The following is a 15,939-nucleotide window of genomic DNA, read 5'->3' on the forward strand; positions in this document are numbered from 1 at the left end:
ACTTGATGAAGAGAGACTGTAAAGTCAAAGCAGCATCCTGTCACTGCCAGGAGAGGCGGGTGGCTCCCCCTGAACGGGCACCAGCAGAGGCATACACTTCCAGGACTGCCTACCTCCATGTGGAACTTTATAGGTTTATGACATTCTAACTATAAAAGCACACGGTTACAACACTGTAATGGGACAAAAGAGGTAAGCAGCACAGAGATCTAAAACAAAGAAGTGGAAGAGTCTCTGTCACAGACGACAGGTTCATTTATGTAGAAAAATCCTAGGGAATATGGAATCGAACGAGTGCATAGGGCACAGGCAATAAACAGAATCAGCTGTATTTCCATGCACCGGTACCAAAAATGGGAAATGAAATTTAAGAAACAATACCTCATACAATAGTATAAAAATATAGGGATTTCCCTGGTGGCACAGTGGTTAAGAATTCACCTGTCAATACAGGGGACACGGGTTCGATCCCTGGTCTGGGAAGATCCCACATGACACGGAGCAACTAAGCCCATTAGCTACAACTACTGAGCCTGTGCTCTGGAGACCGTGAGACATAACTACTGAGCCCGAGTGCCACAACTACTGAAGCCCATGCACCTAGAGCCCAGGCTCCACAACAAGAGAAGCCACCGCAATGAGAAGCCTGCACACCACAATGAAGAGTAGCCCCCACTCACCACAACTAGAGAAAGCCCGCACACAGCAATGAAGACCCAACACGGCCAAAAATAAATAAATAAATAAATAAAATTTAAAATATATACATACGAAATCATTACTATAAATTTAACAAAATACATGCAAGACCAGTGCACTAAAACCTACAAGGAACTGCTGGAAAAAACAAAACATGTAAATGAGACAAAAGCCAACCACGTTCATGGCCAGGAAGACTCAGGATCCCTAAGGCGTCAGTTCTCTTTAAATGGGTCTGCAGAATCACTGTGACTCCATATGAAATTAGAGCAAGCTTCAAAAAACAGAAAAGGACAAGCTGACTCCGAAATTTATGTTGAAATACAACCAATCAGAAGTAGACAAAACAATTTCAGAAAAGATGAGCAGAGCTGGAGGACGTCCAGCAGGGAGGTGAGGCCGTGCCCGAGGCTCCTGGAAGGACCGTCCATTCATTCAGCTACTCTTGCCGGGGGGTCCCAGCAGTGCTCTGGGCTGACACCAATGAGCCTCACCTTCACCCGCCGGCCATCTCGGCCAGTCTGGGAGCCCGTGCTGGGGGGCGGGACAGAGCCACTCACGGTGGCTGACAGAAATGACAAAGCCCACACCTGTCTCAGGCAAGATGAGAAAAACAGGCTCATCCTTGTGAGGTTCTCGTGAAGCTGTATTTATTCAATTTGAAAGACTGTCCTCTCTCCTGAGATCAGGTCCCGCCTACTTCAGGAATACTGAAATATCTTTTTTTTTAATATGATGGCAATAGTGGATGGTAGCGTACTTTTTTTTTTAATGTCCTTACTTGGCAAAATACAAAAGCTGGCGACTGTCAATGTGGAGAAAATATAGACTTGACAACTCTGTGCTGGTCTCAAGTCATTTAAAAATGCTAACGGTCCAGGAGGTGCACAAATTCCCCCCACATATGGGGCCATGGAAGGCTCTGGAAGGCCAGGACACACAGGCTAGGGAGCCTGGTCAGCCCCACCTGGAGGAGGGGCAAGAGGGCTGGGGTTCCTGGGGGGCGGAGGGGGGCAGGAAGGCACTCAGTGAGCTGTGGACCTGGAAGCTGAGGCTGTAGGGGCGGGTGGGGAGCAGCTGGGGCCCAGGGAAGGGCCCGCTCCCCTCTCCAGACCCGCATCGGTGATGGCATCCTCCAGCCCCCAGACCAGGCAGCCCAGGAAACGCACTCAAGGGTCAGGGCTCTGAGAAGGCCACTCGTCTGACCCTGGAGACCGCACTCCTGGAGCCCAACCCGGAAACGGGCAGCAGAACAGAGACAGACTGCACGTTCCTGATGCTGAAGACGGACCAGCCTGAGAGCGGCCCCGCCTCTCAGCTGAACGACCACACAGAGCCAACAGCGCCATCTGTGCCTCTGACGGGCATGTCTTCAGGGTGCGACAGGGGCGTGCACAGCCCCAGCCCTAAGTGTGACGAGCAGGATCCAGAACAGCAGTCACTGAAACGCGACTCCACGAAACGCCTGTGGGCCTGAGAAGAGGCTGGCAGGAGGCCACCCAAGTCCCCAAGAGCACGCACTGCTTTCACCATCAGGAAACAATACATGCTACGTTTAAAAAGAAACGTAAAGAATAATTTAAAGCAGAATCGCACACAAAATCTGCCGAGGGCCCTCTGCGGCCTTGCTCCACACCCCGAGACTTGGCAGGGGTGGTCCCAGACTGCTTGGGTGGACGGAGAGAAGGAAGGACGGGTGGGTGGACGGACGGATGAGTGGGTGGCTGGGTTCTGGCCTGTCCACTGAGAGAGGTGCAGCTTGAGCCACACATCCAGCCTCTCCCAGGGCCTCAGAGTCTTCCTCCATAAAGGGGAATAGCCTCACCTGCCCCCCTCCTTCCCAGGGTACTTGCGGGATGCAAGGAGCCGAGGGCAGGGCTGAGCCCCGCCACCAGAAAGCCCTACCGTGCTGCCATAACAGCTAATTCCAAAGCATCAAGAATCATCAGGGCAGAGAACGCTAAACCCACTGATGACTGGCCCAGACCTCGGAGGTGCAGCCAGAGCTCTGGTGTGTGGCAGACACGTGGGGACAGTCAGTGAAGCAAAAAGTGTGCAAGAGATGCATGCCCCGCCACCTGAGTGCACACCTGTGCACAGGTGTGTCTACATGGGTGTCACACATCTGTGCTGGGGGTGGCCCCACGTGAGCCCCGCCAGCTGTCGGGCTGGTGTGTGGATGGGCCGGCATGCGAGTGGGTGCAGGGCACACCCGAGTACAGCCACACGCACCACACGCACACTCACAGGCTGTCCCGCAGCTCCTGCGTGCCACTTGGCGTCCCCAGGGACCGGAGGCTCTGCTCCAAGAAGGTCACTGCCAAGGGAAGAGGCAGGAGTCAGGGGCGGCGGGGCTCCACCACGCGGTCCCCACCCTCCAGGATGCGCCCCTAGCCTGCCTCTGCACAGGGACGAGGGTGCCGAGGCCTCACAGCAGGGCCCCAGGGCAGCCCTCTCCCCAGCTGTCCAGAGACAGGGGCCCAGGCCCGAGTGGGGCTCAGGGGCCCTGGGGAGCTGCCCCAGTGGGCCTCGCCCTGGCTCTGGGGAGGGAAGGGCTTCTCTCCCCCCATGGTCAGCGCTCTCTGATCTGGGAGAGCTCAGAGTTCAGGGCAAACATAAGCTCCCACCCACGAGGGTACAGGGAGCCCGGGCCGCCCCATGTCCATGCCCCCGTGTCCTGAGGGAGTGGAGGACAAGCCCTGTCCTCGTGGGCTGTGGCTCTCGCCCTGACCCCTAGCCTCGGTGACCTGTGAGGGGGAGGCCCTGCCAGTCTGAGGGAGGCTCTGACATGCTCCTCCCCAGGCGGCCCGTCCAGGTCCCAGGTGTGCGATGGGGGAGGGAGGAACGGGGCCGAGAGGGCACCTGCCGAGGACACAGCCCAGCCTGAGACCACAGCACTGGGCTCACGCCCTGCCCCCACCCCCGCTGTCCTGCGTCGGCCGGGCCTGGGCCACAGGGCACCCTAGTGCGGGAGGCCACCACCCCGACCCTCCCGCAGCACACCCTGCGGCCCGGATCAGGGCAGGGCAAGGCCAGGGCACCGACTCACCGTTGGAGTTGATTCGGAAGACGCTGGCCGACGTCTCCCGGAACAGTTCCTGGAGGTCACTCAGGTCCATCTGGGTGGCTGCGGGGAGACAGGAGGGGGAGGTCACATCTTCACCGCGTGGCCTGAAGGTGCATCCCAGGGCCACCATGCTTGGGCAGAGGCACCCCCTCCCAGCTGTGCCCCCTCGGGGTCCAGCAGAGCCTCAGAGATGGAACAGGAGCCACAATGCTCAGTGGGGGACGAAGAGAAAGGCAAAGAGGGCAGCTCCTCGGGCCAAGCCCCCCACTGCTGGGCACACCCCAGGGCAACGGCAGCCTCAGAAGCTGTGGGAGCCAAAAAACCCCGGAATGACATCTTTAAGCACTGAAAGAAAGGGGAAAAAAAAATCAGTCAACCAGAACTCTATACCCAGTGGAGATATATTTCAAAACTAGAGGTGAAATAAAGATTGATTCTGAGACAGAAAAAAGCTGAGAGAAGCTCTTTCAGCCAGAGAAGCAGGACAGGAAATGTTAAAAGCAGCTCATGGGGTCAAAGGACGCTTGGATTGGCCGGAGGAGCTGAAGATTGCAGCGGGCAAGCGTGCAGGCAAACGAAGACGTCTTGTCTCGCTCCTGATCTAGTTAAGAGACAGTGATCATCGAAGCAAAACGAGTACCAGCTGCGTTAGACATGATGTATGTGCGGGGTGGAGGGGCGCAGACGGGAGTCCTGTAAGGAGCTCACATGCCAGGTGGAGGCAAGGCTGTCCCGTGAGGGAAGGCCATGGACGCTGAAGACGCTTGTTACACACTCCAAGCAAAACCGCTCAAAACCAGGTACACCCATAAGCCCACAGTGGAGGTAACACAGGACACTACACTACACTCGGTCACTCCAAAGAAAGGAAGGCACGGGCTTCCCTGGTGGCACAGTAGTTGAGAGTCCGCCTGCCAATGCAGGGGACGCGGGTTCGTGCCCTGGTCCGGGAAGATCCCAGATGCCACGGAGCGGCTGGGCCTGTGAGCCATGGCCGCTGAGCCTGCACGTCCGGAGCCTGTGCTCCACAACGGGAGAGGCCACAACAGTGAGAGGCCCGCGTACCGCAAAAAAAAAGAAAAAAAGAAAAAAGGAAGGCAGAGAGAAGAGGACAAGGGATCACAGGGAAACAAAGAAAGCAACTATCGAAATGGCAGACTTACCCCAAACACAGACATTTTGACACGAGAGAGAACCCATCTAAAGCAGGGTCATGCATCACGGCCCACGCATGACCAGTAAAGACCACGCTGGAGTGTGGATTCCGAACATCTCTGTCGTCACTGGAAGTTCAGGGTGAACTGCTACCACCACTTGATCCACAGCAGAGATGTCAGATGGGACAAAAGCAAACCCGACGGCACACGGAACACAAGAAACCCAGCTCACATGTAAAATCAGATACAGCTTATAAATTAAAGGACTGGAAAATGCATCCACGTAACAGTAATCATGAGACAGCTGGAGTGGCCACAACTGACATCAGACAGAGTAGCATTCAGGACAATGGGTCCAACCAGAGACCAAAAGGACGTGGTGACAATGATATCGGGGACGAGTGATAAAGACAAATGACCCTAAATATGCACCTCGTATCACTGTGTGAAAACACACGAAGCAGAAACTGGCAAAGCTGAGACTCGCCAACACCCCAGTCTCAGGAGTTCCCAGTACGAGCAGAAGATCAGCTGTCCGTCAGTGCCCTCCAGCAACTTGACCGGAATGACATCACAGGATGCGCCACCCAGCAGCAGCCGAACGCACGTCCTTGTCAGACACACAAGGAACTCACAGAGGATGGCGATACCTCAGGCCATAAAGCAAGTCTCTATTGTTGATAATAGTTGAAATTACGCACAGTATATTCTCTGACCACAACAGAACTAGGAACCAATAACAGAAAGAGATCTGGAAATAGACAATTATTTGAAAAACAACACACTTCCAAATAACCATTAGTAAAGGAAAAAAAATCACAAAGGAAATTAGAGAATATTTTAAACTGAATGAAAACATAATACACAAATGTGTGTAAGTAAAGCAATGTGCTGAGGATAATTTATAGCAATAAATACTTACATTAGAAAAGGAGAAAAGTCCCAAGTCAATGATCTTAACAGAAACAAATCAACCCCAAAGTAGAAAGGAAATAATAGAGGCCAGCAGAAATCAGTTAAATCCACGTGGGTAAATAGAGAAAATTGATGAAATAAAAATCTGGCTCTTTGAAACTATCAATAAAATTAATAGACTTGCAGCCAGACTAGTTGAGAACAAAATAGAAAAGAAACAAATTAGCAACATCAGGAAGGAAGGAGGAGCTCTCACTACAGGTCCTACAGGCATTCAGATGACACGAGGGGAATTTTGGGAACAACTTGTGCCAGCAACTCTGACAACTTAGACAGAACAGGCAAGTCCCTTGAAAGACACAAAACAACGAAGCTCACTCAAGAAGAACCGCAGCAAGGATGGCACAGACTGTTAAAGAGACTGTGGGTGACAATCTTCCCACAGAGAAAAAAATGCCATCTCAGATGGTGGCCACATATTTAAGGGAAGAATAATTCCAATTCTACAGAAACCCTCTCGGAAAACAGGAGGAAATGATTCCCCACTCATTTCAATACTGGCCTCATAGTTTCCGTCATCAGACAGTGTGGGCTGCATAGGGAGAGACACAGATTGAAAGAAACATGAAAACAGAGGTGCCCAGGTCATTCCATGTTCAACCAACAGTGCGGTAACTGGATACCTACGGAACCTCGACCCCAAATCCACCACACTCAAAAATTAACTCAGCGTGCACCATAGGTTCAATACAGGTGTCTGGCAGGTCCCTTGCCTTGTCTCCAGAATCAAGATTGAGCAGATGCACGCGACAGGCCAGCAGCCCAGGAAGAGATGGACGTGGGTGTGAGCAGACACTGCACCAAAGAAGAAGGATGAACAGACAGACAACACAGGACAAGCCCCTGGTGCAGAGACCGGGCTGAAACTGCAGCAAGGCTCCTCTCCCGCCAGCTCTGAGTGGCCAAAACCAGCATGACTGCCAGCAAGGACGGCAAGCAGAGGGCTTCTCACAGCCGCCCTGGGGCCTGAAAACGTACAACCGCTGTGGACGATAGTTCGGCAGTTTCTTACGAAGTTAAACTTACACTCACACTGGACTAGCAATTTGACTCTCAGGTATTTATCCAAACCCGCCAAGAAAGCAAGGATGCGTTTCCACGCAGATGTTCGCACGCCCTTTTACTATGCCAAAAGCCGGCGACGAGGAGCCCGCCCACCACATGGACAGGACACAAACCGTGGAGCAGCCCCTCCTGAGCAACAGAAGGACAAGCTACTGACACTCCCAACACCCACGGCCAGTCCTCGAACATATCAGGACAGCAGAGGAAGCCGGAGCCGAGGGAGAGCAGCCCGCAGACCTCACACAGGCTGGGAGCGAGAGCGGAGCTGGGCCGGCATCTGGAGGCGAGCGGGGGCCACCCACTGCAGCCCCGGCTCTAGGCCAGCCCAGCCCCAGGGCAGCACAGAGATGTGGCACTCGTGCAGCAGGGACCTGAGCAGCGGGGACCCAGCGTGGGTACTGGGCGCCCTCACCCTCCTCCGGCTCCACAGCTGCTGCCACGATGGCCTCACACAGCAGTTCTGCGGCCCGCGTGCCGCCCAGACGGCACCTATTATTACCGCCCCAGCACTCTCTGGGCTGCCAAACAGCAGGCCTGCGCTGACCTCGCCCTCCCTGACCCGCTGTGCCCGACTGGAGCCTTTGTGGAGAAGTCAGGCCCCGCAGACCGGGAAGGGCTCTGCCTGGGAGGCCCGAGCTAACCGGGGTAACAGGGTCTCAGGTCCCCACCTGCCCATCCTGAAGCTGCAGGGCCAGCCCAGCCCGAGCCAAGGCCTCGTCTGGACGCTGAACCAGAAACAGAGAGAGAAAAGCCAGCGCGTCTGGGACGGAGCAGGGTAAGCGCTGCCCTGGAGACCCCGTGTTTCAGCTTCGCGTGTGACACTGCCAGGAGAAGAGGTCTTTCTCATTGTAGGTCACAGCCCAAAGACTGGAACCAGGTGCCCTTAAGAGAGCTGCATCTTGTCTGTGCCCGGCCCTGCTCTGCGACGGGTGAGGGAAGGGACGAGCACCACCGAGGAGGAAGCCAAGCCCCCCGAATGCCTGGGGTTTCGACGTCATTACGTGCTCGACGGCCAGCTGGGCGAGCACGTGAGTGAAGGAGAAGAGGATGAAGGACAGGAAGGATCCAGAGGCCGTGCAGGGAGGAGGGGGGTGGGGACGGCGGCCTTCGGTGGCCACGAGCTTCCTGCCGGGCGAGCTGGGCGGTGAACTCACCTCTGGGCAGCTCGGGGCTGAGGCCCTCCGAGGGCAGGGCCTGGCAGGAGAAGGTCTTGGCCACGACCTGCTCCACGGGCGTGAGGGCCAGGGCCTGGGGCTTGGCGGGGCCGGAGCCGGGGGCCGCTCCACGCAGGTCGCCCAGCTTGCGCCGCACGACGGCACGCAGGTCCCGCCACTTGTGCTTGAGGTCCACGATGTCGCGGCGGCAGTAGCCCAGCGCGTTCACGGCCTGCAGGATGCGGCTCCACACGCGGTACCTCCGGGTGGGCTCGGCCCTCAGCAGCCCGGTGCCAAACAGCAGCTGGTGGTGCTTGCTGACCTTGGCCACCAGCACCTCCGTCTCCTGCGGACAGAAGTTGGGCTTCCTCTTCTTGGCCCGGGAGGCCCTGGGCCCCGCCACCCGGCCATGGGCCCTTGCAGCCAAGTCCTTCCTCGGGCCAGCAGGCGGCGAGGTGCGCTCCGGTGTCCCGCTGCCGTCCATGGCGACCCCTGGCCCTGGAAAGGCACCAAAAGGCGGGTGTTTAAGGCCCCGGCCAGTGGGGTGGCAGATATGGTGGAGGCTCCCGGGGAGCCTCTTCACATTCAGAACACTGCTGCCGGCTCCCGCCCACCAGCCCCTCCCTGCTGGGTTGTCCAGAGGCCTGGGTCCAAGTCCTGGCCCTGCAGCTGCCTGGCTGGGCGCCATGCGGCAATGGACCTCACTGCCGGGCATCTAGATGATGCCCATCTACCTCCAAAAAGGGCCACCCCGGCCCTACCCGCCTCCAGAGGCTGATGTCAGGGGCAGAGGAGTGAGAAGGCTGGGACAGCTGTCTCCTGTCCCCAGGGAGAAGGCCCTCTGGGGCCAGGGCCAGCCTGGGGACGGCACTCACCACTGACACGCCAGACACCCTGGCCAAGAACCCACCCCTTGGGGCGCCACTGACCCCTGCCTTCCTGCCCAGCTGCACGAGTCCTGCCCTCGGCTTCCCCTCCCACGCAGCGTCCTCCTAAAGCACACACCGAGGACCCGACACTCCCCTACCAGCCCCCTCTGCAAGGAGGATGCAGGCTCTGGGGCCAAGAGACCAAGGGGTCACGGGAGCCGGTCCAGCCCCTCACTCTGTCCTGTAGGGTCGGCCTCGTCCCTGAAGCCCACAGGGCCCTGACAGCCTGGCAACATCCCTCCTGCCACTGGTCCAGCCCCACCACGCCATCAGCTGGCCCTGGGAAGGGACATGCTGGTGGGGGTGAGGGTGGAGATGGGCCAGACCCCGTTTTTTTTGTTTGTTTTTTTAAATATTTATTTATTTATTTGGTTGCACCAGGTCCTAGTTGCAGCACGTGGGCTCCTTAGTTGCAGCTTGCCAGCTCCTTAGTTGCAGCATGCGAATTCTTAGTTGCCGCATGCATGTGGGATCTAGCTCCCTGACCAGGGATCGAACCCAGGCCCCCTGCATTGGGAGCAAGGAGTCTTATCCACGGCGCCACCAGGGAAGTGCCCACAGCCTGAGCCCCTGGAAGTCCATGCCCCGCCCACTGACCCTGCCTCCTCAGTGCTCATCATCTCTGGGTGGCCTTCCCTGGGACCCCCAGACCCAGCATCCCAGCGGAAGTACCTCGCTTCCTGGCCCTCGGGCCTCTGGGCGTACCGGCCGGCCCCAGATCACCTTCCCCGTCCTTGCCCACACAGGGGTCCTGCAGGCTGCTCTCTGGCGACGGGAAGGGGAAATGACGGATTCCGTACTCAGTCCAACATTTAGTGCACTCTACAGACAGCAAGGGACAGTCTCGGTTATGCCCCGCCTGCCTGCAGAGTGGCTCAGGGCGCCGCTGGTAGAACAAGGCTCTCACGCAGCACAGCAGGTGCGCCAGGCCCTCCAAGCATCCGTGTTGAGAGCTCCACTCACTCAGACCCACCTCCTCCAGGAAGCCCTCCCTGACTGCCACACCCTCCAGAATGCCCCGTTTGCTGAAAGAGAGCAATTAGTTCAGAACTTTAGATTTTCCAAATCTTTCTCCACACCCAGGTTCTTCTGAAAGGTAATTCCAAACCAGTACGAAACTCCTTAGAGCAGAGCCTCAGGTGTGGCCCACAGACCAGGCCAGGCCTTTGACAGGTGTTATCTGCGTGCAACAAACAACGAGGCAAAAACGGAGAATAAGGCCTTGGGAACGTCTGTGGCAATGTGAAATCGCCGCAACACCAGCACAGGACCACACTGCTGTTATTTCATGAAAACACTGTTCGTGGTGTATTGGAAGTGAAAATAAAAACAAAACGAGTTCCCCTGACACTCGGCTGCCGAGCTAAGGAGCAACTGTGGGGTTTCCTCTTCGATAATTTTCATTCATTCAGAATCACTTCCTGGACAGGTTTGCCAAAATTCCTGAGCCCTAAGATGCACGTTGTGAAGACACTCAGACACCTCTGTGAGCAAGCTGCCTTCTGTCCACGGCACCTTGGGGCCCACGGAGGCGGTGGTGCCGGGCAGAGGCTACACACCAGAGCCCATGAGGGTGCGTGGGCCCTGCTCCGCCTGGCTCTACGAGGAGGGCACTTTCCAGAAGCCTGCTCCAGGAGAGACATCTGAGCACGTCGACAGTCTGGCAAGGTCCTGGGGACTGGCGGTCCCGGCCCGTCTCAGCAATGAGCTCCTACAGCGGCAGCTCCTTCACAGAAAAGGCCTCAACGTCGGGTGTGTCTGCGGGTCTGAGGGTCCAGGACAGGGCCCATCTCGCGTGAGGTCAGGGCCTGACCTCCCCTCTTCCCCAGGGGCTTCCTGGGGAGCCTCCAGGCAGGGCCTCCTCAGGCACCCACCCAGGCTCCCCTGCAGGCAGACACTCCCCAGGCCCGGGAACCCCGGCCCCAGCGATGGCTGCCCGGACAGCACTGTGTAGGGTGGAGATGCAGCCGCCCAGGTCCCGGGCGATGGGGTCACCCTTCTGTTTGGTGGGAAGCAGGGAGACCACAGGCCCGGCTGGCAGCCCAGGTACCACCCGATGCCCGCGCCTCGCTGGCATCAGTCACCAGGAGTCCAGACCCTGCCCACCTCCCCCTGGTTGCTCCACAAGGTTCCCAGACACCCATGGAGGGGCCAGTCTGATCTGCCCTCTGGAATCACGCGAACCTTGAACTTTGTGGGGGTGGGGGGCGGGGACTGGGACAATTTACATGTAAATGCCGACAATTATAAAGAAAACAATAAAGATCATTTGCAACCACACATCCCTAGGTAAACACCGTCCACACTCGGGGCTGAGGTCTCAGGCAACTAGAAGACCGTGGACGGGGCTTTGCCTGTTTCATTCACCATGTCCGTCGGTCATCCCACCGGGCCGTGGATGGGTCATCGGCACTCCAACAACTGACCCCCACAGCAGCCTCACATCCCACCCCGAGCGCGGCTCTCTCCACTGTCTCCCCAGGCTGAGTGGTGACAGCATTTCTGAACTCTGTCCCCTACGCCCACGTGGCAAACACCTCTGCCAGGATCTCTGATTATTCCCTAACAGAGAAGAGGTGTGGCTGGGCCGAGAGCGGGAAGGCAGCAGGGTCTGGAGGCAGGGAGCCGTGTGCCCTCCCCTCCGGGGAGCCCGTCCGCCGGCAGCCTGGCCACGGGAGAATGGCCAAGTTCACTTCCACCTCTCCAGGTGCCGGTGAGGCCGAGTGCCTTCTCACGTGCTGTGAGCCATCCCGATCTCTTCACAGATCTGGCCTATCTGTATGAAGACTTGGCGGCGGGGGTGGGGGTTGGGGGAGTTCCTTCTATTGATGTGAATTCTTTATGTGTTAGTCATGTCCCACTTGGTTTTTTGCTGCATTTGTGATGGGATTTTACGATAAGAGCCCACTCTGAGCTCTTCATAGTTAACTTTAGGGTCCCCGAGTAACCTGTAACACACGGTGCTTGGCACAGAGCAGGTACTGGTGATGGCAGCTGCTCCCACACCTGGGGTCTCCACGGGGCCCCACCATCCTGGCTGGGAAGCCCAGCCCTGCCTCCCTGGGAGCCTTCCTGGTCACCCGCAGAATCACATCAGCATCCCAGAAGCAGCCCTGGTCTCAACAGCTGTCAACAAATCAGGAAGATGCAGATCCTTTTCTGACAGAAATGCAATTAACTTAGAAATCATTTTTAAAAGACAATTAGAAAGAAATACGTATGTTTAGAAATGACGAGCTACAATTCTAAATAAATCCTGGGTCAAAGAAGAAATCATAATGGACATAAAATATTTACAACTAAACACTAACAAAAAAAAATACTATATATTTTTAAATATGTGAGATTCGACTAAAACAGTGATTATTTGGACATTTATAATCTTAAATACTTTTATTAGAAAAGAATAAAAACTAAATTTGAATGAGGTAAACGTCCAGCGTAGGAGTCAGAAAAATAAAACAGCATCAATTCAAAGAAAGGAGAAGGAAAATAGTAAAAACAGAAATCCATCAAATTTTAAAACTAGCACATAATAGAAATCAAGAAAGTCAGGTCAGCTCTTTGGAGAGGCTTATAACACTGCCAAGGGTCTGTCAATATTGTTTACAAAAGAAGAAAGTGCGAAGGTACAAATAAACAACATCAGGAATGAAAAAGAGAATGTGATCCAGGTACCACGGACGTCATCAAAACAACAGGAACAGAGCTTCACCGTGTTCACTTGCACAGTCTCCACCACGACAGGAGGGGTGCCTAACCTGGTCCATTTTCAGGTGGTCGGGGCACAGCTGGAACGCGGCAGAGCAGGGGGTCGGAACCTGAGCACCCACCCTCAGAGCCATGCCCTTGACCAAACAACAATGCTGCCCGGGTCCCACTGGACAGTGACATGCTACCACGCACGATGTTATTTCAATCAATTTGAACATTTAGACGAAGCAGACACACGTCCAGAAAAACACAACAAACTGACCCAAGAAGAAAGAGAGAGCCTGGACAGCCTTCACAGATGCAGAGAGTAATGGGCAGTCCAAAGCAGTCCACAGAGAAAACTCCAGGCCCGGGTGGCAGTTTTACAGGAAAATCCCAGACGCCTGTGAGGAACACAGAGTCCTCTTCGTCCCAAAACTCACACAGAACATAAACACCATTTCTACTCAACCCTGAACTAGAGCATCGGGCTGGCTCCGGACGGCAGGAAAAATAAGTAAAAGATAAAAGCATTGAAATAGAAGAGGAAAATACTGTTTTTATTCATAAATGACACTGGCTATACAGAAAACCCAAGATTCTACAAATTATTACAATTAATAAAAAGACTTTAGCAAAATGGCAGGACAAAGTCAGTGGGCAAAAGTCAATTACACTCCACAGGGAAAACCTGACTTCTTCAAGAAATAAAATTCAGGAGGAAAAAAGAAAAACTAAAAGATAGAGGAGAATCTAGAGATTTGGAAAGACTTAAAAGGTGCATCATCGACTACAACGCGTGGATCTCATAAGGACCCCGTGGAAACGCATGTTTCTGTGGTGCTCCGGAACCCACCGGTGGGCAGGAAGCCACGGCTGCAACTGTACGACACTTGGTCACGGAAAGGAGACACACCCTGAAATACTCACACAGGAGATGTGCTGACATCTGGGGCTTCCTTCTAAATGCCCTGGGCAGGGGGGTCATGAGGGCACAGGTGAGGCTGGACCGGCCACGGGGGATGCCCCTCACCCCGAAACCCAGTGGACGGGTGCTGGGTTCATGACATCACTGCGTCTACTGTTCTGTTTGAAATATCTCACATTTAGAAAGTTAAAAAATAGGATGTAAAAATTAAATAAAACCCTTGGACTTTCCTTCTTAAAACAACCAGTCGTGTGTGCATGCACCAGCAACAAAGACTTGGGATGTGTAATTTATACCATTTATAATGGTACCAATTATAAAAGCAGCAAAAAACATGTTCTCATTTTGTTAAGTTTAATGAAAGATATGTAAGATCTTTATGGAGAAAATTATAAACCTTTATTGAAAGACGTTAAAGACCCAATAAACAGAAAGACCTACACGTTCATGGGTTGGAAGCCTGGTGATGACAGAGATTCCGATTCTCACACGTTAACACAGCAGATACAGAGCAATCCCAGTCCAAGTTTGACACGGAGATTCTATAATCTATTCAGCAACAAAAGGCCAAAATACCCAAAACATTTCTAAGGAAAAACAAGTAGAGCAACTTGCCCTAAAAAAATATCAAAGTTACAACAACTGTATGAAAATTAGGGTAGAACTTTGCACAGGAATAGAAAACTTGACCAGGAGAACCTGTAATGGAAACAGTACTCAGCACAGAGCTGGCACTGTAGGTCTGTAGAAAGGGATGGAATTTTCAGTCAAGGGCCCAGGGGCCATCTGTTATACGGAGAAAAGTGGTACTGCACTCCACCCTCCCCTCTCCACCTCTCACCGTAAACAAAAATCAATTCCAGGTGATTGCAAGACTTAAATATGAAAAACAAATTATATAAGCTTTAGAGGAAGTAAAGGCAAAATCATTATCACCTTATCATAGAATTTATTAAACAGAAGATGCACACCATGACAGGGATGATTGATAAGCTCAGCTACGTCGTGACTAAGAACCTGCTTTCCTCAGCAGCACCATAATGAAAAGCCAGCCCAGTGGACAAAGGTTTCACCTCCAGAAACCTTGTACATCGGCAAGAGCAAGACAAACTCAAAGGAAAAATACACGAGAAGAGTTACCCGGAGAGCCCCAAATGCCCAGTGATCACACGAAAACCTGATCAACCCCATGAGTTACCAGAGGAATGTGAATTACAACCAGAAGACACCATTCCACGCCCACAGAAGGGCGAACAGTCAAGGCCGCCACCGCCTGGTGCTGAAGGGACGGGAAGCGGGGGCAGGTCAGCACAACCACCGGCCACCGAGCTGGCCACCCAGGGCCACCCCCTCGCTTGGGCCGTCCCGACAGTGCCGGCGTCCAAGGGTCCTCAGCACCACCACGCAACAGGGCCCAAAACAGGTGCCCTAACAGCCCCTCGCCCATGGACCAAGTACGCCTGCCATGGCCACACACATGACCCAGCGCCACAGAGCAGGGAGATGGAAGGCCACCCACGTGAACAGCAGTGACTCGGGGGCAAAACAGCAAAACCAGCAAACTGCAGAATGATTCAACCGTACAGAGTCCCAAAACACGCAGACTCGCAAGGTCTGTGTGAGACTCTTTGACATGTAGCAGCAAAACCACAAGCAAGAGCCAGGCAGCCGTAACCCACAGCCCAGGGGCGATGGGAAGGCACTGGGATCCAGGGCAGGCACCTGGGAGTCTGCGGCGCCAAGCCTTAAACCGTCACATTTACAGTCCCCATGCACACTCACTCACACTCACTGAGTCGCACATCTGCCCGGCACCCCCAAGGACACGAAATCAGTCACGTAAGCCACACGTCCTGCCGAAAACCCCCTTCGCCCGGGGAAGGGAGCCGGCGAGTGAGCGGACTGCGCGGTCAGCCCGCGGGGTGAGGGCTCGGCACCCGAAACCTAGAAGCGGATCCCGCCCGGTGTAGCCCAGGACGGCGTCCGTCACCCCGCGGGCCTCGGTTCCCGCGCTGCGCACTGCACGCTAACACCTGCTCCCCAGTCACCCACTCAGCCATCTGCCAAGCACCCGCAGACCACCGCAGAATGACCGCAGACACCCCAGTCCACCCCACAGCAGAGCAGCCTCTCCCCCTCTGCTCTCTCCCAGTGCCGAGTCAGCCCAACACCAACGGCGCCTTCCCAGCCCAGGGCCAGGGTCACCCCTGGTCCCGGGTCACAGGCAGCGCCGGCCAGGACAGAACCCACCTTCAGCCACCAACACAGCACA

At 54.9% G+C, this 15,939-nt stretch overlaps 1 protein-coding gene across 1 annotated transcript in view; it reads right to left on the reverse strand.

Moving 5' to 3' along the window:
* TSNARE1 (t-SNARE domain containing 1) overlaps positions 1–15,939 on the reverse strand; it is a 79,260-nt gene that overhangs the window by 35,274 nt on the left and 28,047 nt on the right. The window contains exons 3-6 of the mRNA XM_081258098.1: positions 9,719–9,868; positions 8,118–8,615; positions 3,749–3,826; positions 2,947–3,016 (exon numbers count right to left, since the gene is read on the reverse strand). Coding sequence (XP_081114224.1) covers positions 2,947–3,016; positions 3,749–3,826; positions 8,118–8,615; positions 9,719–9,868 — 796 coding nt within the window. The remainder of the gene's footprint in view (positions 1–2,946; positions 3,017–3,748; positions 3,827–8,117; positions 8,616–9,718; positions 9,869–15,939) is intronic.

This window comes from Mesoplodon bidens (genome assembly GCF_964165515.1).
Source record: "Mesoplodon bidens genome assembly, chromosome: 16".
NCBI lineage: Eukaryota > Metazoa > Chordata > Mammalia > Artiodactyla > Ziphiidae > Mesoplodon > Mesoplodon bidens.